Source organism: Dendrobates tinctorius, unplaced genomic scaffold, assembly GCF_039654945.1.
Source record: "Dendrobates tinctorius isolate UK_male_01 unplaced genomic scaffold, ASM3965494v1 ptg000295l, whole genome shotgun sequence".
Lineage (NCBI taxonomy): Eukaryota > Metazoa > Chordata > Amphibia > Anura > Dendrobatidae > Dendrobates > Dendrobates tinctorius.
The window spans coordinates 527,089-550,264 of record NW_027361962.1 but is presented as its reverse complement, the minus strand read 5'-3'; the positions used below and the strand labels follow the sequence as shown (position 1 = coordinate 550,264).

At 41.2% G+C, this 23,176-nt stretch overlaps 2 protein-coding genes across 11 annotated transcripts in view; both read left to right on the top strand.

The window, feature by feature from the left end:
- The window catches only part of LOC141073033 (uncharacterized), a 344,218-nt gene extending 335,710 nt beyond the window's left edge, over positions 1-8,508 (top strand). For 9 of the 10 annotated variants that reach the window (XM_073560332.1, XM_073560333.1, XM_073560331.1 and 6 more), the window contains one exon: positions 2,771-6,156. In XM_073560332.1, the coding sequence (XP_073416433.1) occupies positions 2,771-6,015 (3,245 nt within the window). In that variant the 3' untranslated portion in view covers positions 6,016-6,156. Of the gene's footprint in view, positions 1-2,770; positions 6,157-7,599 lie in introns of those variants that run through there. The other variant, XM_073560334.1, reaches the window with a different exon arrangement.
- Positions 1-23,176, top strand: part of LOC141073035 (uncharacterized) — a 208,916-nt gene that overhangs the window by 24,515 nt on the left and 161,225 nt on the right. The window lies entirely within an intron of this gene.

The window sequence follows — 23,176 nt, the reverse complement described above, 5'->3', positions numbered from 1 at the left end:
AATAGGCCTGGACAGAAATGATGGTTCCTTAACTTAATATTTTGTTGCACAACTTTTGAGGCAATCACTGCAATCAAACGATTCCTGTAACTGTCAGTGAGACTCCACCTCTCGACAGGTATTTTGGCCCACTCCTCAAGAGTAAACTCCAGTTGTTTCGTGTGTGAAGGTTGACTTTTCCAGACGGCATGTTTCAGCTCTTTTCAAAGATGCTCAATAGATTTTAGGTCTGGGCTCATAGAAGGCCACTACAGAATAGTCTAATATTTTCCTCTTAGCGATATGTGAGTGGTTTTAACTGTGTGTTTTGGGTGATTATCCTGTTGCAAGACCTATGACCTGCGACTGAGACCAAGCTTTCTGACACTGGACAGCACATTTCTCTCTAGAATCCCTTCATAGTCTTGAAATTTCATTGTACCCTGCACAGATTCTAGACACACTGTGCCAGATGCAGCAAAGTATCTCCTGAACATAACAGAGCCTCCTCCATGTTTCACAGTGTAATTTTCTTCAAATGCTTCATTTTTCCATCTGTGAGCATGGAGCTGATATGCCTTGCCAAAAAGTTCAATTTTTGTCTCATTTGTCCATAGGATATTCTCCCAGAAGCTTTGTGGCTTGGCAAAATATCGTTTGGCAAATTATAGTCTGGCTTTTTTTATGATTTTTTTTTTCAACAATGGTGCCCTCCTTGGTTGTCTCCCATGAAGTCCACGTTGGCTCATACAACAACGGATGGTGCGATCTGACACTGATTTTCCTTGAGCTTGAAGTTCACCTTTAATCTGTTTAGAAGTTTTTCTGGGCTCTTTTGTTACCATTCGTATTATCCGTCTATTTGATTTCCCATCAATTTTCCTCCTGCGGCCAAGTCCAGGGAGGTTGGCTACAGTCCCATGGATCTTATAATTCTGAATAATATGTGCAGCTGTAGTCACAGGAACATCAAGCTGCTTGGAGATGGTCTTATAACTTTTACCTTTAACATGTTTGTCTATAATTTTCTTTCTAACCTCCTGAGACAACTCTTTCCTTCACTTCCTCTGGTCCATGTTGAGTGTGATACACCCATGTCCCCAAACAGCACAGTGAGTATCTGTAGCCTCTATACAGGCCACTCACTAATTCCAGGATTGTAGACACCTGTGATGCTAATTAGTGGACACACTGCGATTTAAGATGTGCCTTTTGTCACATTATTTTAAGGGGTACCATCATTTCTGTCCAGACTTATTTCATGAGTTTTATTATTTTTTTTTTTAATTCATTGGAAGCATGGTTGAAAAGCAATGTCTGACTTTCATTTGTTCATTTTCATAGATTTTTTTATTTATTGCTACTTTTGTCAGGTTCAAGTTACTTCTGTGACCATTGTGGTTTTTTCTGTCATTAAACGAGGGGTACCAACAATTTTGACCACGTGTGTCCAGTCAGGAGTAGATTATAAGAGAAAGCAAAATAATACCTGGGCTTATCCAGCCTTATATTTGTGCCATTGCCATGACTTCCCAATGCACGACCATACGGCTCCTCCCCTCTACGCTGTGCATTTAGCTGTCATGGAGCATGTGAGATGTACTCCACCTGATAGCACTGACTCCTGAGCATTTCCCCTGAGATGAGTGGTACAGGATGAGCGTGTCCTGGGCTCTGTCACATGAAAATTGGGGTGCTAGTGATCTACTTGACGTAGTCACTGAGCAATACACAGAAGTTCCACATCACACACCGAGGTATGCAATATATGGAATATTTTTCATTATTCTAGAACAGTCCAGGCCACAGACAAGTAATTAGTGATGTTAGTATAGACACACAATTATACCTGAGTCTATTGTCCGATGTCTCTCTCAAATCCTCTGTAGAGTTGAAAGTTCAACCAGGAGTTCATCTGTTCTTTATGGAGACAGAAAAGAAAAATGCTCCCACATGATCCATCAGTGCTTGTTACAGGCCATTATCTCCCTTTGTAAACATATATTGGTAATCTGCAGGTAAATAGTATTTAAATCACGTTCAGTTTTTTATTGGAAGAGCCGCTACTGGGAGAAAATGAAGTTATATTTTCTCTGTTGCCGCTTTTTTCCAGTCATTGAAGCGGTAACGGGAGATAGAATAGTCACTGATCAGAGAGAGATGGCGGCTACAACCGTCTACTTCTCCTGAAGATGGAAAGTGAGCAGCTGCAAGGAGAATATAACGGATTCCCTTGTAGGTTGTGAGCGCTCGCGGGCAGGGTCCTCTCTCCTCCTGTACCAGTCATGGCTTGTCAGTTTATTGTACTTGTTTTTTATTGTGTATACCCCTTTTCACATGTAAAGCACCATGGAATAAATAGCGCTATAATAATAATGATATAGGAAGTTGATTGGGGCTTATTAACTTTCAGTGTGATGGAGCAACGATGGTTTGAATCCATTCTCATGCATTTTTATTATTGCAGAACATTTTCTATGTACACAATGGATGCGCTGCCGACAACTATATATTATAATGAAATATGCGATCATTGACAAATGGTTTATTCTTTGACATTTGATCTTTGCACTCGGCAATGATTGGGAAGGAACATTAGTACAATTGATTCTTTGTGCAATCCTCACATCATGTAAATGACACTTTAGTCAGTTAATTATAAAGCGTTACTACATACCTTAGAAAATGTATGAATGTTTTTATATTTTTCTTAAATTTTTAATTTTTGTATTTAGGTAAATATGATTTTTAAGGTTTTGTTCAAAAATCAAATCACTTTTATTCTCTGCAGATGAGTATAATAGCAGCTCCGAAGGACATCTGATATCTTCGTATATTAAAGCAGAAGATGATAGCTTCAAACAAGAAACATATGAAGAGCATGGTGACATCTCAGATATACCCTCAGCCGTTCCTAGCAAAGGACTATTTCCTAATCCATCACAGACTGTTAAGCAAAATAAAAGTGTGGAAGATAAAAGCGCGTCCACAAGAAAGAAGCCAATTTCGTGCTCAGAATGTGGGAAATGTTTTGCTAAGAAATCAAGTCTTGTTGCACATGAGAAAATTCACACAGGAGAGAAGCCATTTTCATGTTCAGAATGTGGCAAATGTTTTGCTAGCAAATCACATCTTGTTGTACATGAGAGACATCACACAGGAGCAAAGCCGTATTCATGTTCAGAATGTGGAAAATGTTTTGCTGGCAAATCACAACTTGTTGCACATCAGAGAATTCACAAAGGCGAGAAGCCATTTTCATGTTCAGAATGTGGGAAATGTTTTTCTCAGAAATCAAGTCTTGTTGCACATGAGAGAATTCACACAGGAGAGAAGCCATTTTCATGTTCAGAATGTGGCAAATGTTTTTCTCAGAAATCACATCTTGTTGTACATGAGAGAATTCACACAGGAGAGAAGCCGTATTCATGTTCAGAATGTGGAAAATGTTTTGCCGGCAAATCAAAACTTGTTATACATCAGAGAATTCACAGAGGAGAGAAGCCATTTTCATGTTCAGAATGTGGGAAATGTTTTTCTCAGAAATCAAAGCTTCTTGACCATGAGAGACATCACACAGGAGAGAAGCCATTTTCATGTTCAGAATGTGGGAAATGTTTTTCTCAGAAATCAAAGCTTCTTGACCATGAGAGACATCACACAGGAGAGAAGCCATTTTCATGTTCAGAATGTGGGAAATGTTTTTCTCAGAAATCAAAGCTTCTTGACCATGAGAGACATCACACAGGAGAGAAGCCATTTTCATGTTCAGAATGTGGCAAATGTTTTACTAAGAAATCAAATCTTGTTGCACATGAGAGAATTCACACAGGAGAGAAGCCATTTTCATGTTCAGAATGTGGAAAATGTTTTGCCGGCAAATCACAACTTGTTATACATCAGAGAATTCACACAGGAGAAAAGCCATTTTCATGTTCAGAATGTGGGAAATGTTTTTCTCAGAAATCAAAGCTTCTTGACCATGAGAGACATCACACAGGAGAGAAGCCATTTTCATGTTCAGAATGTGGGAAATGTTTTTCTCAGAAATCAAAGCTTCTTGACCATGAGAGACATCACACAGGAGAGAAGCCATTTTCATGTTCAGAATGTGGCAAATGTTTTACTAAGAAATCAAATCTTGTTGCACATGAGAGAATTCACACAGGAGAGAAGCCATTTTCATGTTCAGAATGTGGAAAATGTTTTGCCGGCAAATCACAACTTGTTATACATCAGAGAATTCACACAGGAGAAAAGCCATTTTCATGTTCAGAATGTGTGAAATGTTTTCCTCAGAAATCAAAGCTTCTTGACCATGAGAGACATCACACAGGAGAGAAGCCATTTTCATGTTCAGAATGTGGCAAATGTTTTACTAAGAAATCAAATCTTGTTGCACATGAGAGAATTCACACAGGAGAGAAGCCATTTTCATGTTCAGAATGTGAAAAATGTTTTGCCGGCAAATCACAACTTGTTGTACATCAGAGAATTCACACAGGAGAGAAGCTATTTTCATGTTCAGAATGTGGGAAATGTTTTACTATGAAATCAAGTCTTGTTGCACATGAGAGACATCACACAGGAGAGAAGCTATTTTCATGTTCAGAATGTGGGAAATGTTTTACTATGAAAACAAGTCTTGTTGCACATGAGAGACATCACACAGGAGAGAAGCTATTTTCATGTTCAGAATGTGGGAAATGTTTTACTATGAAAACAAGTCTTGTTGCACATGAGAGACATCACACAGGAGAGAAGCCATTTTCATGTTCAGAATGTGGAAAATGTTTTGCTGGCAAATCACAACTTGTTGTACATCAGAGAATTCACACAGGAGAGAAGCCATTTTCATGTTCAGAATGTGGGAAATGTTTTTCTCAGAAATCAAGTCTTGTTGCACATGAGAGAATTCACACAAGAGAGAAGCCATTTTCATGTTCAGAATGTGAAAAATGTTTTGCCGGCAAATCAAAACTTGTTGCACATGAGAGAAATCACACAGGCGAGAAGCCATTTTCATGTTCAGAATGTGAAAAATGTTTTGCCGGCAAATCACAACTTGTTGCACATGAGATACTTCACACAGGAGAGAAGCCATTTTCATGTTCAGAATGTGGCAAATGTTTTACTAAGAAATCAAATCTTGTTGCACATGAGAGAATTCACACAGGAGAGAAGCCGTATTCATGTTCAGAATGTGGAAAATGTTTTACTAAGAAATCACATCTTGTTGCACATGACAGAATTCACACAGGAGAGAAGCCATTTTCATGTTCAGAATGTGGAAAATGTGTTGCTGGCAAATCACAACTTGTTGCACATCAGAGAATTCACACAGGCGAGAAGTCATTTTCATGTTCAGAATGTGGGAAATGTTTTGTTTACAAATCACATCTTGTTGTACATCAGAGACATCACACAGGAGAGAAGCCATTTTCATGTTCAGAATGTGGGAAATGTTTTACTATGAAATCAAGTCTTGTTGCACATGAGAGACATCACACAGGAGAGAAGCTATTTTCATGTTCAGAATGTGGAAAATGTTTTGTTTACAAATCACATCTTGTTGTACATCAGAGAATTCACACAGGAGAGAAGTCATATTCATGTTCAGAATGTGGGACATATTTTTTTTCCAAATCACATCTTGTTGTACATCAGAGAATTCACACAGGAGAGAAGCCGTATTCATGTTCAGAATGTGGGAAATGTTTTTCCAACAAATCAAATCTTGTTGCACATGAGAGAATTCACACAGAAGACAAGCCATTTTCATGTTTAGAATGTGGTAAATGTTTTGCAGATAAATCAATTCTTGTTACACATGAGCTATGTCACACAAGAGAGAGGAAATTTTCATGTTCAGTATGTGGAAAATGTTTTTATAAGAAATGTCATCTTATTAGTCATGAGCGAATTCACACAGGAGAGAAGCCATTTTCATGTTTCGAATGTGGGAAATGTTTTACTACCAAACAAAATTTTGTTTTACATCAGAAGAGAAGACACACTGGGACTAAGCCATTTTAATCTTTTAGTAACCAAGGCCAATTTTTCAAATTTTTATCGTGTTAATAACAATGGAATTTTTAAACTTATCTCAGTTGCCTGAGTTTTTTTTTGTTCTTGATACTTTGTATTCTGCTTTAGTAATAAATTTAAATCAATATATTTTGTTTTTATTTATTAAAATTAAAAAAATATGACAAATTTGCAATGTTCAAACGTTGTTTACACCCATATACCAAATAGTTATAATACCCAAAATTTGAATAAGTAACATTTACCTTCTGTTTTATAATGTCACCATTAGAGATGAGCGACTTTGCCTTTGTTAGGGTCGAGTCGGGCTTCATGAAACCCGACTTTTTCAAAAGTCGAGTCGAACGAAATCGGCAGACTATAGGGAAAAGTCGGAGGTCCGACTGAAACACGAAACCCAATGCAAGTCAATGGGGAAGCAAAGTCGGCAGGAAGTGGAGGACAGGAAACACCTACAGTGCCCATTTCAATGCCAACAACATCAATTCTTATTAAGCTTGTCATCCTTAATCTACTTTATAATAACAGTTACGCATTGAAACCTGGGGGTTATTTGGCTAAAGTTGGGGGGTAGGGCTGGCTCCAGGTTTTCGTGTGCCCCGGGACAAAGAGTCACTGCACCCCTTTAACCCCTTCACGACCCCTTCACAACTTGTTGCACATCAGAGAATTCACAAAGGCGAGAAGCCATTTTCATGTTCAGAATGTGGGAAATGTTTTTCTCAGAAATCACATCTTCTTGACCATGAGAGACATCACACAGGAGAGAAGCCATTTTCATGTTCAGAATGTGGGAAATGTTTTTCTCAGAAATCAAGTCTTGTTGCACATGAGAGAATTCACACAGGAGAGAAGCCATTTTCATGTTCAGAATGTGGCAAATGTGTTACTAAGGCTGGTTTCACACTTGCGTTTTTTTTCGCGGGATTTTAGCGCTAAAAAACGCATGCGTTTTTTTCTATACTTTGCATGGGATGCGCTTATGTGCGCATACACACGCGTTTGTATGCGTTTTTGCGCGCATGCGTTTTTTTGCGGTATGCGCTCGGGCGCACAAAATGCATCCTGTTGCATTTTTTGGGCGTCCGACTTGCCTCATAAAACGCATGCGCGCGCAATGCGTTTTTTTACAGCAAGACACCCATTATAAGTCTGGGTGCGCATATGTGCGCATTGGCATGCTTATGTATGCGTTTTTTTGCACATGCGTTTTTTTTTGTTAACCATGGAATTTAGGGGTTTGGGTTAGAGTTAGGGTTAGTTAAGGGGGGTCAGGGTTAGGGTTAGTTAGGGTTTGGGTTAGGGTTAAGTATGGTTTGGTTAAGGGTTAGGGTCAGGGTTAGGGTTAGTAAAGTCATGGTTTGGGTTAGTGTGAGGGGCCACCTAATGTTTGGAAAAAACGCAAACGCGGTAAAAACGCACTACAAACGCATAAAAACGCTGCGTTTTTTTCATGCATGCTCATAAAAATGCTTGAAAAAAACGCAGCAGTTGTATGCTTTTGTATGCGTTTTTTCAATGCGTTTTTTTGCGGGAAAAACGCGCTGCAAAAAAAAGCAAGTGTGAAATTAGCCTAAGAAATCACATCTTGTTGTACATGAGAGAATTCACACAGGAGAGAAGCCGTATTCATGTTCAGAATGTGGAAAATGTTTTGCCGGCAAATCAAAACTTGTTGCACATGAGATAATTCACACAGGAGAGAAGCCATTTTCATGTTCAGAATGTGGCAAATGTTTTACTAAGAAATCAAATCTTGTTGCACATGAGAGAATTCACACAGGAGAGAAACCATTTTCATGTTCAGAATGTGGTACATGTTTTACTAAGAAATGTTCAGAATGTGGAAAATGTGTTGCTGGCAAATCACAACTTGTTGCACATCAGAGAATTCACACAGGCGAGAAGTCATTTTCATGTTCAGAATGTGGGAAATGTTTTGTTTACAAATCACATCTTGTTGTACATCAGAGAATTCACACAGGAGAGAAGCCGTATTCATGTTCAGAATGTGGGAAATGTTTTTCCAACAAATCAAATCTTGTTGCACATGAGAGACGTCACACAGAAGACAAGCCATTTTCATGTTTAGAATGTGGTAAATGTTTTGCAGATAGATCAATTCTTGTTACACATGAGCTATGTCACACAAGAGAGAGGAAATTTTCATGTTCAGTATGTGGAAAATGTTTTTATAAGAAATGTCATCTTATTAGTCATGAGCGAATTCACACAGGAGAGAAGCCATTTTCATGTTTCGAATGTGGGAAATGTTTTACTACCAAACAAAATTTTGTTTTACATCAGAAGAGAAGACACACTGGGACTAAGCCATTTTAATCTTTTAGTAACCAAGGCCAATTTTTCAAATTTTTATCGTGTTAATAACAATGGAATTTTTAAACTTATCTCAGTTGCCTGAGTTTTTTTTTGTTCTTGATACTTTGTATTCTACTTTAGTAATAAATTTAAATCAATATATTTTGTTTTTATTTATTAAAATTAAAAAAATATGACAAATTTGCAATGTTCAAACGTTGTTTACACCCATATACCAAATAGTTATAATACCCAAAATTTGAATAAGTAACATTTACCTTCTGTTTTATAATGTCACCATTAGAGATGAGCGACTTTGCCTTTGTTAGGGTCGAGTCGGGTTTCATGAAACCCGACTTTTTCAAAAGTCGAGTCGAATGAAATCGGCCGACTATAGGGAAAAGTCGGAGGTCCGACTGAAACACGAAACCCAATGCAAGTCAATGGGGAAGCAAAGTCGGCAGGAAGTGGAGGACAGGAAACACCTACAGTGCCCATTTCAATGCCAACAACATCAATTCTTATTAAGCTTGTCATCCTTAATCTACTTTATAATAATAGTTACGCATTGAAAACTGGGGGTTATTTGGCTAAAGTTGGGGGGTAGGGCTGGCTCCAGGTTTTCGTGTGCCCCGGGCCAAAGAGTCACTGCACCCCTTTAACCCCTTCACGACCAATGACGCCACATAGGCATCATGAAAACTGGTGCCAATCTGATCAGTGACGCCTATGTGCCGTCATGACTTTAAAACCCCCGTGCGGGTCAGGTGACCTAGGTCACTGAAAGGTCACCCGCCCCACAGATATAGGGGGCTTTGCACTTCACCATGGGGGCGTGGCTTCTCCCCCACGTGGCTACGATCGCTCTGATTGGCTGTTAAAAGTGAAACAGCCAGTCAGCGATAGTAATATTTCATCAATGAAAATTGATGAAATATTACAATCCAGCCATGTCCGACGCTGCTGTAGCATCGGACATGGCTGGTGACACTGATCCGACCCCCCACCAGCGATCGCCCCCGCCACTGAATGACAGCAGCGATCTGCCGCCGCTGTCATCTGACCCCCCTCCCGCTCCCCGCCAGCTTCCGATCGCCCCCCCGGTACTCACCGAGTGCCGCTATGGCTCCCAGTGTCCCGCAGTCCCGGACCATGGGCGCCACCATATTGGAAAATGGCGGGCGCATGCGCAGTGCGCCCGCCGGCTGCAATTTCCTTTCATTCATTTTGATCGCTGTGATAAACTCTCAGTGATCAAAATAGAATTAAAAGTAAATAAACCCCCCATTTATCACCCCCATAGGCATTAACAAACAATAAAATAAAGAAATTATTTTTATTTCTTTTTCCATTAGGGTTAGGGTTGGAAAGAGGGTTAGAGTTGGAATTAGGGTTAGGATTGGAATTAGGGTTAGAATTAGGGTTAGGCTTATGGTTAGGGTTGGGATTAGGGTTAGGGGTGTGTTGGGGTTAGGGTTGGGATTAGGGTTAGGGATGTGTTGGGGTTAGGGCTGTGGTAAGGGGTGTGCTGGGGTTAGGGTTGAAGTTAGAATTGAGGGGTTCTATTGTTTAGGCACATCAGGGGCTCTGCAAACGTAACAACGGCCGCAGACCATTCCATCAAAGTCTGCATTTCAAAACATCACTACTTCCATTCCGAGCCCTTACGTGTGCCCAAACAATGGTTCCCCTCCATATATGGGGTAGCAGCGTACTCAGGACAAACTGGACAACAACTTTTGGGGTCCAATTTATCCAGCTACCCTTGTGAAAATAAAAAATTGCTGGCTAAAAATAATTTTTTTGAGGAAAAAAAATATTTTTTATTTTCACGGCTCTGCGTTATAAACTGTGAAGCACTTGGGGATTCAAGGTGCTCACCACACATCTAGATAAGTTCCTTGGGGGGGTCTAGTTTCCAAAATGGGGTCACTTGTGGGGGGGTTCCACAGTTTAGGTACACAGGGGCTCTCCAAACATGACATGGTGTCCGCTAACGATTAGAAGTAATTTGCATTTCAAAAAGTCAAATGGCGCTCCTTCCCTTCTGAGCCCTGCCGTGCGCCCAAACAGTGGTTTCCCCCTACATATGGGGTACCAGCATACTCAGGACAAACTGGACAACAACTTTTGAGGTCCAATTTCTCCTGTTAGCCTTGTGAAAATTAAAAATAGTGAGCTTAAAAAAATTTTGAGGAAAAAAAATTATTTTTTATTTTCACTGCTCTGTGTTATAAACTTTTGTGAAGCACTTGGGGGTTCAAAGTGCTCACTACACATCTAGATAAGTTCCATAAGGGGTCTAGTTTCCAAAATGGGCTCACTTGTGGGGGAGCTCCAATGTTTAGGTGCACAGGGGTTCTCCAAACGCGACATGGTGTCCGATAACGATTGGAGCTAATTTTCCATTCAAAAAGTCAAATGGTGCTCCTTCCCTTCCGGACCCTGCCGTGCGCCCAAACAGTGGTTTATTATCACATATGAGGTATCTGTGTACTCAGGAGAAATTGCGCAACAAATTTTAGGATCCACTTTATCCTGTTGCCCATGTGAAAATGAAAAACCTGAGGCTAAAAGAAAATTTTTGTGACAAAAAAGTACTTTTTTTTTTACAGATCAATTTGTGAAGCACCTGGGGGTTCAAAGTGATCATTAGTTCCTTGGGGGGTCTAGTTTCCAAAATGGGGTCACTTGTGGGGGAGCTCCAGTGTTTAGGCACACAGGGGCTCTCCAAACGTGACATGGCAACTGCTAAATATTCCAGCATATTTTCCATTCAAAAAGTCAAATGGCGCTCCTTCCCTTCCGAGCCCTGCCGTGCACCCAAACAGTGGTTTATGACCACATATGAGGTATCGTGTACTCAGGAGAAATTGCCCAACAAATTTTAGGATCCATTTTATCCTGTTGCCCATGTGAAAATGAAAAAATTGATGCTAAAAGAAAATTTTTGTTGGAAAACTTAAAATGTCAATTTTTTCTTTCCACGTTGCTCTAGTTCCTGTGAAACACCTGAAGGGTTAATGATCTTCTTGAATGTAGTTTTGAGTAGCTTGAGGGGTGCAGTTTTTAGAATGGTGTCACTTTTGGGTATTTTCTGCCATATAGACCCCTCAAAGTGACTTCAAATGTGAGGTGGTCCCTAAAAAAAAATGGTTTTGTAAATTTTGATGTAAAAATGAGAAATCGCTGGTCAACTTTTAACCCTTATTACTTCCTAAAAAAAATATTTTGTTTCCAAAATTGTGCTGATGTAAAGTAGACATGTGGAAAATGTTATTTAGTAACTATTTTCTGTCACATAACTCTCTGGTTTAACATAATAAAAATTCAAAATTTGAAAATTGCGAAATTTTCGCCAAATTTCTGCTTTTTTCACAAATAAACACAAAAATTATCGACCTAAATTTACCACTAACATGAAGCCCAATATGTCACGAAAAAACAATCTCAGAATCGCTACGATCCGTTGAAACGTTCCTGAGTTATTACCTCATAAAGGGACACTGGTCAGAATTGCAAAAAATGGCCTGGTCATTAAGGTCAAAATAGGCTTGGTCATGAAGGGGTTAACACATACTACAATTCGTGATGCTCCGATACGGCACAGAAATATAGGTATAGTACAATGAAAAATACTTCACTTCTTACATGACATGACTGATATCTATTTTAAATTCTGCAATAGCTCAAAAAACGGACAGTATATTTCTCCATACAGTATTATGGCCACCACATGGTGCGCCATACAGAATAATGAGCCCCATATATTTCTCCATACAGAATTGGTCCCATATAATGTTCCATATAGTATATGATGAGCTTCACATAATGCTACAGTATATGATGGTCTCCATGGATGATGCTCCAGTGTGTTATGGGCCCAAATAATGCTCCATATATAATGGGACCAATTTCTAATGCTCAGTGTATAATGGGCCCCATAGATGCTGCTCCAGTGTCTGATCTGCACCATTTAGAATGCTCCAGTATATGATGGGCCCCATGGATGATGCTCCATTGTCTTATGGGCCCAAGTAATGCTCCAAATATAATGAGCCCCATTTCTAATGCTCCAGTGTATAATGGGCCCCGTAAATACTGCTCCAGTGTCTGATGTCCCCCATTTGGAATGCTCCAGTATATGATGGGCCTCATGGATGATGCTCCAGTGTCTTATGGGCCCAAATAATGCTCCATATATAATCTGCCCCATTTAGAATGCTCCAGTATATGATGGGCCTCATGGATGATGCTCCAGTGTCTTATGGGCTCAAATAATGCTCCACATATAATCTGCCCCATTTTGAATGCTCCAGTATATGATGGGCCCCATGGATGATGCTCCAGTGTCTTATAGGCCCAAATAATGCTCCATATATAATCTGCCCCATTTAGAATGCTCCAGTATATGATGGGCCCCATGGATGATGCTCCAGTGTCTTATGGGCCCAAATAATGCTCCATATACAGTATAATCTGCCCCATTTAGAATGAACCCAGGCATGGTATGTGAAAAGAGCTCCATGGAGTAATCTGAAGTATGGGCTGCCGCATCCTTCACTTTTGGTGTGGGTGATGGACCCAAGGAAAGGGGTTGCTCCTGACCAGAAGCCTGCACTGACGACTCAGTGCTTGCATTTTCTTGAAACTTCAGAAGAGGAGATAGAGTTGGAGGCTGTTTCAGCAATGTAAGCCAAAACCAGTTCCTGATGCTCCGGCTTTAAAAGCAGTTTACCTACTCCCAGAAAAGGGAGCCTTACAGGCCTTCTGGAGCCAGACCATGACGCAGGCTCAACACCTCCTGCCTTAACTGCTATTGTGCTTTTGGCACTACCAGCAGATGCACCACCACCACCATCAGTACCAGCTGGCCCCCACATCCATGGCGTCTTCCATCCTACTTACTAATTTTTGTGAAAATGTACACAAAATTCAAGCAGATATATTGTACTGTATCAGAAGCGTACAGCTCTATACAGTCTAGGGATAATTGTAAATCTCCATATATATTTCATGAGCCATACACAGACGCTCACAGGCTCAGTATGGATTACTCAATAATCTAAAAAGTTGAAAAAGGGTACAGTATCACCAGATACAAGGTGTATATAGTATAGTTTAAACATTCTGCATCTCCGGATATATTTCAGGAGGCAGACACAAACGCTCTCAGGCCCAGTATAAATTAGACAAGAATATAAAAAGCTGTAAATGGGTAATGTATCACAAGCGTAGAGCTGTAAACAGTGTAGGTCAAATTTGAAATCTCGGTATATATTTTCGGAGTCACCCTCAGAAGCTCACTCAGTCTGGATTTGACCATAATGCAAAATGTTGAAAAAAAGGTACTGGATAACAAGACATCAAGTATATATATTATAGTGTACAATTTAAATCTCCGTATAGATAATCCCGTAGTCACCCTCAGACGCTCACTCAGTATGGATTTGACCGTAATACTAAATGTCGAACAAAGGTACTGTATAACAAGATAGAAGCTGTATACAGTATAGGGTAACATTTTTATCTCCGTATATATAGAAGGAGTAAACCACACATGCTCACTCAGTACAGATTATACCATAATAAAAAATTTAGAACAAAGGTACTGTATCAGCAGATACCAGATGTATCCAGTATAGGGGTAATTGTAAATTTCCGTCTATATTTCCGGAGTCAGACACAGACACTCACAGGCTCAGTATGGATTACACCAGAATATAAAAAGTAGAAAAAGGGAAATGTATTCGAAGCATACACCAGTATACATTGTTGGGGTACTTTTAAATCTTCGTATATATTTCAGTCTCAGTAAGCCAGTCCAGACTCTCCGCTACTGGAAACTAGATGGATACTAGTACAGATGGAAAGTCGAGTGTTTGCACAAATTTGGGAATTACTAATCACGGGAAAACCTCCCAGTAGATTTTGCAGAGGCGATGCAGACCCTCAATTACTTTGTCTGTGGAGACAGCGAAAATGGTTATTTGTGAAGAAAGGATTGCTGTATTGAAGTAGCGTGGGTCCCATCACCGTTACTCGTCTCCATCAAATTGTGATCACAGGGAGAGATGTAGACATGGTCCTCACTGCCTATCATGATGTGTCTGGTCACTTTGGAGTGCAAAAGACAGAAGCCACAGGCCGTAGGCGATTCTATTGGATTGGCATGAGAGGAGACATTGAAAAATGATGGCAGGAATGTCACACGTCTGTGACTAGGAAAACTGTGAAAGCTAATCATAAAGCACCACTGCATCCGTTTGTGAGTCGACGTCCATTACAAATGGTAGCCATTGATCATCTGAAGGTAGAGCCCAGCAGGACAGGCCATAGCTACGTCTTAACCATCATCGATCATTTCACCAAATTTGTAGTGCCCGTCACTGTGAAGGATTTTTAGCTGGCCAGACTACACAGCGGTGGAGCAGGGAGAGGTAAGTCTTGCAAGTGCTTGGGCCCTGAGCAAGCAGGGGATGCACACTCATGGGCGGCAGTACTGGCACAGGGCCCCTCATAGTACGCCGGTATGTTTGACGGCAAGTGGGCCCCCCCACTGTCAGAGACACTGTATTGTACTATGATGGAACCCTGTGCCAGGGCCGTTGGCTAAGAGTGGGCCCACCCACCTGTTCAGAGCAACGGCACTTGCCCGGGTGTGCCAGGTGGTGACCCCAGCCCTTGGGGGGGGCAGCCCAGTTAGGGAGGTTTAAAAAATGGCATATGTTGATGTGTAGGCTGTACATTCAGCAGCTGCAAATGGAGGAACTGGACAAGTCTGAGGAAGAGGAGGACAAAAGCGAGCCAATTTTCTGGCAACCTATGTGTCATCGGGAAGGTGGAACAAAATCCTTTGAAACCCATGCATGGTTCATTTTAATGAAGGTTAGATCATCAACATTTTGGGATGACAGACGGGTCCTTTTTTCTGTCAGGATTGATCCAGCAGCACTGAAGACTCTTTCAGATAGCACACTAGCAGCAGGGCAAGCAAGCTCCTGTAAAGCATATTGTGCCAATTCAGGCCAGGTGTCCAGTTTACAGGCCCAATAGTCAAAGGGGGATGACCTGTGAGGGAGAACATCGATAAGGGAGAAGTACTTGGTAACCATAGTTGACAACTGCTGTCTCCTGTCACTTGCAATCGATGCAGTATTACCAGTCGTGTGAGCGGTACTTGAGAAATCAGTCCACAACATGGTCATGAAACCCCTGTCTCCAATGCCACTTCGGCTGTGTGCACCACGAACGCCTCTTCCATTTTGCCCACTACGACTCGTGGGAGAACCAGCACCGCTGCTGTGTGCTGGGAATGCCTCAAACAAATGGTTTACCAGAGTTGCTTGTTTGTTAGCCAATATTATCTCTATGTTCCCCTGTGGCATGATGTTGTGTAATTTGCCTTTATAGCATGGATCGAGGATGCTGGCCAACAGCAGTCATCATCCTTCATCATTTTGGCAATGTGGGGTTCCCTTTTTAGGATCCGCAAGGCATAATCACACATGTGGGCCAATGTTCCAGGTGTCAATGATGCACTGGCAGTGGTGGGTGGAGAATTTTCTGGCAAATCCATATCCCTCCTGTCACGCACAAACCCTGTACCTGACCTTGCCACGCCAACATTTTCTCTTGCCCCCTGAGAAGCATCCTCCTCCCCAAAATAATCATCCCCCTCATCCTCCTCCTCGTCCAGGACAGTTACCTGACCAGACAATGGCTGACTGTCCTCAAGGCTTCCTTCCTCCTCCTCCTGTTCCTCCTCCAATGCAGACGCCTGATCCTTAATGTGCGTCAAACATTGCATGAGCAGATGCATAAGTGGGATGCTCATGCTTATCATGGCGTCGTCTGCGCTTACCAGCCGTGTGCATTCCTTAAAACACTGAAGGACAGAGGTCTTTCAGCTTTGACCACTGCACACCCGACATCTCCATGTCTGCCCTCAAACTGCCTGCCCGTGTATCCTCCCACAAATGCATTACAACCTGCCTCTGTTCGCTAAGCCTCTCAACCATGAGCATGGTGGAGTTCCACCTTGTTGCAACGTCTATGATTAGGTGGTGCATGGGGAGGTGGAGCAATCGCTGCAGCTTCTGCATTCGACTGGAGTGTATGGGCAAGTGATGGATGTGTGAGCACAGTCTTCGCACCTTATGGAGCAGGGCTGTTAACTCCGGATTATTATTTAGGAAGCACTGCACCACCAGGTTCAAGGTGTGAGCCAGGCAAGGTATGTGTCTGAGTTTTGCAAGGGCTATGGCTGCCACAAAATTCCAACCGTTATCACTGACTACCTTGCCTGGCTCAAGATGTAGACTGCCCAGCCATGACTCAGTTTGTTGCTGCAAGTAGTCGGCCAGTACCTCCGCGGTTTGTCTGTTGTCGCCCAAAGACATCATCTTTAAAACAGCCTGCTGCCGCTTACCACTAGCTGTTCGATAGTGGGACACCTCGTGTGCAACACTGTCAGCTGCGGATGGAGTGCTCATGCGACTGCGCTCTGTCGATGAACTTTCGCTTCTGGAGGAGAAAGGTCGAACGCCTACAGCCAACTGTTTCCTATACCGTGGGCTAGGCAGCACTGTTCCATCGCTGCTGTCCCCTGTGGAGCCTGCATCCACCACATTAACCCAGTGCGCAGTGACGGACACGTAATGGCCCTGGCCATGCCTACTGGACCATGCATCTGTTGTGAGATGCACCTTTCCACTCACTGGTTGTTTGAGTGCATGGACAATGTGGTCTTTCACATGCAGGTGGAGGGCAGGGATGGCTTTTCGAGAAAAGAAATGCCGACTGGGTAGGTCATAGCATGGGACAGCGTAGACCATGAGCTCTCAGAAAGTTTCGCTTTCAACCAAATGGAAGGGCATCATCTCTAATGAGTACTTTCTTGTCCTACTCAGAGTGTCTGCTAGGGTGAGCTCAACTATTTATTTACTATTTTTTCATGTTCGATATTTCAGTTTATTATGATCAGGCTTGGAACTGCTGTTATTATTATCCCGATTTGACTGTAGATTTCAGCCCTGAGATGCTTTTTGTCTGTCTGGCACTATAATTTCCATCTGTTTTTTTATGCCATTATTGTTTGGCTGCTATTTTCTATCTACCTCATCATAAACACTTTGTATATCTTTATAATATATGTGCAATAAAATTGAATACGTTCACAATAATCCTTTTTGTATTGTGGTAATATTTCCACTTGCTAGACATTTTTTGTGTCATTAGCAGTTTGTTATATAATTATTGATTTAGATTATTGTGTTTTTTTGTTTGGTGCTAGCTCCCCAAGTATGTATTAGACCGTAATCCAACCAGCAGATATACAGTACTGTATCAGAAGCGGACAGCTCTATACGGTGTATGTATGGAAAAATGAAAATCTCTGTCTATTTTTTTACGGAGTCACACACAGATAGCATGTATTTGTCCGTGATACCAGCCGGTACATGGTAGTGTGTGAGAAGCGTACAGCTCTATACGGTGTACGTATGGAAAATTTTAAATCTCTGTCTATTTTTTTAGGGAGTCACACACACGCTGTCTCTGTATAGATTTGACCATAAGACAAACGCCAGATATACAATACTGGCCTTTATCACAAAAGTCGCTGTAATAAAATATATACAAAAAAATCAAAAAGATATGTACAATTTATACAGAATATATACATTTAGTATCAAGAGAAAGTGAAAAACATGCATTAGAATCACTAGAGGAATATAGAGACAATCCAAGCCAGGGGAAAGAAAAAAGGATGAAAAAATGGGAAGATCCAGCACCAAGACACTACCGTTCCAGATCTCGTCGCCAACAAGGGGGATATACAGCCTCCGGGGGATCCTCTCCAGTTGGAGGTTCTTCACCAGGATCCGGGAGCAACACTGGCAGCACCTCCCTTTCCAGAGTTCCTTTTTTAGGTCAAAACGCACGCCAACAAGGCGGTCGAGGAGGAGAACAAAATCGCCAGATGATCCTTCGGTCGCAACAGGTAGGAGTCCAATCTTAGTTGTAAATATCTCTGACTACTCCCTTTCTCCTCTAGAACTCAAAGTGCTAAACTTAGGTCTCTCATTCTGCCCAACACCAAGATGGGATGCTTTCCAATTAGAGAAAGACCTACAACAATTCTACCGCAATATTAGATTGAAGGTACATTTTGATAATTCCCCACCAAGGTCAGCTAACACTGCAGCTCTAGATCCTAATAGGGACGCAAGCCCCTCCATTACTATTAACACCCTAGGACTACGCAATCCAAGTAGCTTCATACCTCCCAAAACAAATCATGCAGTTGAGACCTTTGTAGACCTCCTTGATAGGGATATTAAACAGACCATTCATGAACAACGATTGGGCCTACTTCCTGTCCGCCATAAGTTATCACCTGCTGAAATACAAGCCATCTCATCCCTGAAGGACAATACGAACATCATTATAAAGCCGGCGGACAAAGGAGGTGCAATCGTTGTCATGAATATCAATACGTGACCGAGATTAAGAGACAACTCTCAGATATCAACACATACAGGAAAGTTCATAGTGACCCTACATTCCAGATACGCAGGAAAATAGACTATATTCTTGACAAACATATGCAGCTCAAGACCATAGATACAGAAACTAGAACATTTTTGACAAATCAACATCCAGTAACCCCGGTGCTCTATACCCTTCCCAAAATACACAAAGATCTACACAATCCTCCTGGACGTCCCATTGTGGCCTCCACGGACTCTATCCTCAATCCTTTATCCATCTTTTTGGAAAAAATACTAACACCATACACTCATACCACCAAATCTTTTATTCTGGACACAGGAGATTTCCTGACTAAGATCCGTTCCATGAACTCCGTTTCGCCCAGTAGCATCCTCTGCACCTTTGATGTCAACAGTTTATACACATCAATAACACACGACAAAGGGATAGAAGCAGTCAAACTAACTCTTATAGATGCTAATATCGAACTGGGCACACAGGCACTGTGTTTGGACCTTCAAAATGTAGTCTTATGGGAAAACTTTTTCCGATTCCAGGATGACTTTTTCATCCAGACATGTGGCACTGCGATGGGCTCTAATGTAGCCCCCGCGTACGCAAATCTTTCTATGGATAAGTTTGAACGAGACAACATTTACTCCAATCCACTTTTCCAGGAATTCGCCACAGAGTGGTATCGTTACATTGACAATGTTTTCTGTATATGGCGTGGGGACTTAACCAGCCTTTCCAAATTCTACGACACCATCAATAATGCCAGACAGGAGTTAAAATTCACAATGTCCCATAACCTGGACTCAATCACTTTTCTGGACACTAGGGTCAATAAAGACGCACAAGGAAGACTCTCATCCAATATTTACACTAAACCCACCGACTGTAATAATCTTCTTCTGTATGACAGCTGCCATCCAAGATCTACCCGCAATAGTCTCCCTCGGTCACAGTTTAAAAGGGTCACCAGGATTGTGTCAGACCCGTCCACTAGAGATCTCAGATTACGAAAAATGTCCAATAGATTTGAATCCAGACATTATCCATCTACACTTCTGGCTTCAGAGATGACCAAAGCACTGACTGACCCAGACACCACCAGAACCACAACAACCAAACCACCCAGACTCCCCTTTGTTCATGGTCACCACCCATCTATGCAAAGAATACATAATCTCATCCACAAACATTGGTCTTTATTGACCAGAGCCTATCCTAGAATTGATGTTTTCAAATCTCCACCGTTGATTTGCCTAAGGAGACCTCAAAATATCAAGGATAAGCTAGTCAGGGCGGACCTAGGTACCTCCAGTCACATCAATACACGAACCTTGACAGGACAGAAAAGAACAGGTACTTTTCCCTGCCTAAACTGTATGAGCTGTTCCAATATCATTAAAGGCAATGAAGTTGTTCACCCACGCTCTGGTAAATCCTACCCAATTAAAGACTATTTCACTTGTGAAACCAACTTCGTTATTTACATCATTAAATGTCCATGTGGTTTACTGTACATGGGGGAAACCACCCAGGCCATTAGGGACAGAATATCCAGCCATAAGTCTACTATTAGGTGCGAAAAAACATAGCTCCCACTCCCTGCCCATTTCAAGGAAGCCCGACACAACGTATCACAGTTACGGTTCCAAATCATAGAAAAAGTCCCTAGACCCAAAAGAGGTGGTTATCATATTCGCCTTTTGAAGCAACGGGAGACGTTCTGGATCTACACTCTGGACACCCTACATCCGAGAGGTCTCAATCGAGAAATTGATTGGTTAATCTGATTTTTTTTCCTCTTTTCCTTTAGACCCATTGAGTGGTTGCCTTCATGAGTCTCTTTTTACATCTTCCATGGCGGTAAGATAATGAACTACATTTTTCTTTTTTCCTTTTCTTTTTGTTTTTTCCCCCCCTTTTTTCCCCTTTTTTCCTTTCCTGAAGGTGGTTTATTTTTCCATTTTTTCATTTATTTTTTCCTTTTTCCCCTTTTGCAAATTTTTTTTATTATTATTTTTTTTTATTTTTTTTTTTTATATTTATTTCATTTTATCTTACTTTTTCACCCGAAGAAAATATTTTTTCCTTTTCCCCTTTTTCTTTTTTCTTTTTTATTTTATTTTCATTTTTTTCAGTTCTTTTCAATTTATTTCATTACCATTTTATTTTTTTGTTGACATCTCTTCCCATCCCCAGTACCCTCTCACCCCTGGATCACATATTATCTCTCTTTCATTTCTTTTGTATTTTTCATTTAAGTTTGGACTCCTACGCAATATAAATGCTATATATCTAATCGCATATATGTTATTTCTGTTTGCAAAAATACTTTCTATGTATCTGTTTGATATTTATCAATGTTGTATATTTCAACTGTTCAGCCCATTTATTTCTAACACACTGTGCCATTTCCCTTACATGCATTTGTCCTATTCAAAGTCTCAGTAGCCTCTGTGTGTCCTCAGTACATTTTCCCTGACTGCGGTTTACTGCGCATGCGTTGGCAGCACGCGCCATCTTTTTGGTGGTTATCTGTATCAGATGACACGGCCGCGCACCACTGCGCATGTGCCGGCGTCTGACTTCACTTCCGGTCATGTGACTAGACCGGACAGTGTAAATAGCGCGACTGGGTACTCAGCACTCACTCATTGCTGTGGCACTGTTTTGCCTACTTCCACCACTGCACCACCAATAACAGTAAGTACTGCCCCATACAGGGACCACCGCAGTACCACCAACTTAAGTATGGTCCCATTTTAGGACCACCGCTATACCACCAACCCTGCTTTATTCTTTTCCATCTAGCTCTGGCATACTTACCAGTCCACCGCCTCATCAGGAATCAGGATTGCTGGCGATTTGGGTATATATTCCCCCCTTTTTTGGTGTTTCCCCACTATATATTTTCTTGGACATACCCCAGCTATATACATAGGCTATATACATATACTGTATTTTCTTGTTTTTGTGCATAATTAGCTCTAAGGCCACATTATTTATGCTGGCAAGTCTGGTCTTTTCATCGTGCCTCCAGACACCCAGTCCACTACTGTGATCCTCTAACATTATATGCCACCCTAATGACATGTCCATTTATCCTTACTTGCAGAATATGCTATCACTCTATTATTGCCGAGCAGTGATACTATCTATTTGGTGAACACAGATCCTTCATTCATTCTAAGGGGTATGACCGCAATTTTTCATGTCTCTTCATGTGTTTTTTTTCTCTGTATGGTCTTATCTTATCTACCGCCATGTTTCTTTTTTTCTTTTTTTCTTTCTCCTGGCTTGGATTGTCTCTATATTCCTCTAGTGATTCTAATGCATGTTTTTCACTTTCTCTTGATATTGAATGTATATATTCTGTATAAATTGTACATATCTTTTTGATTTTTTTGTATATATTTTATTACAGCGACTTTTCTGATAAAGGCCGATGTGGCCGAAACGTCAGATGTCGCTTCTTCACCGTCAAGCAATAAATTTATTTCACAATAAGCATAATCAGCGTGTGCAGTGACTCTATATTGTCTATGCAATTTGGGGACTATCCGTTCCTTTTCACTAGCACCGTGAACCCTAACCTTCATGCCGAGTGCTAACCATTTATATTATCCAGATATACAATACTGTTTGAGAAGCGGACAGCTCTATACGATGTATGTATGGAAAATTTTAAATCTCCATCTACTTTTTGACGGAGTCAACAGCAGATATATGATACTGTTAGAGAAGTTGACAGCTCTATACAGTTGTGGCCAAAAGTATTGACACCCCTACAATTCTGTCAGATAATACTCAGTTTCTTCCTGAAAATTATTGCAAACATAAATTCTTTGGTATTATTATCTTCATTTAATTTGTCTTAAATGAAAAAACACAAAAGAGAATGAAGCAAAAAGCAAAACATTTCACACAAAACTCCAAAAATGGGCCAGACAAAAGTATTGGCACCCTCAGCCTAATACTTGGTTGCACAACCTTTGGCCAAAATAACTGCGACCAACCTCTTCCGGTAACCATCAATGAGTTTCTTACAATGCTCTGCTGGAATTTTAGACTATTCTTCTTTGGCAAACTGCTCCAGGTCCCTGATATTTGAAGGGTGCCTTCTCCAAACTGCCATTTTTAGATCTCTCCACAGGTGTTCTATGGGATTCAGGTCTGGACTCATTGCTGGCCACCTTAGAAGTCTCCAGTGCTTTCTCTCAAACCATTTTCTAGTGCTTTTTGAAGTGTGTTTTGGGTCATTGTCCTGCTGGAAGACCCATGGCCTCTGAGGGAGACCCAGCTTTCTCACACTGGGCCCTACATT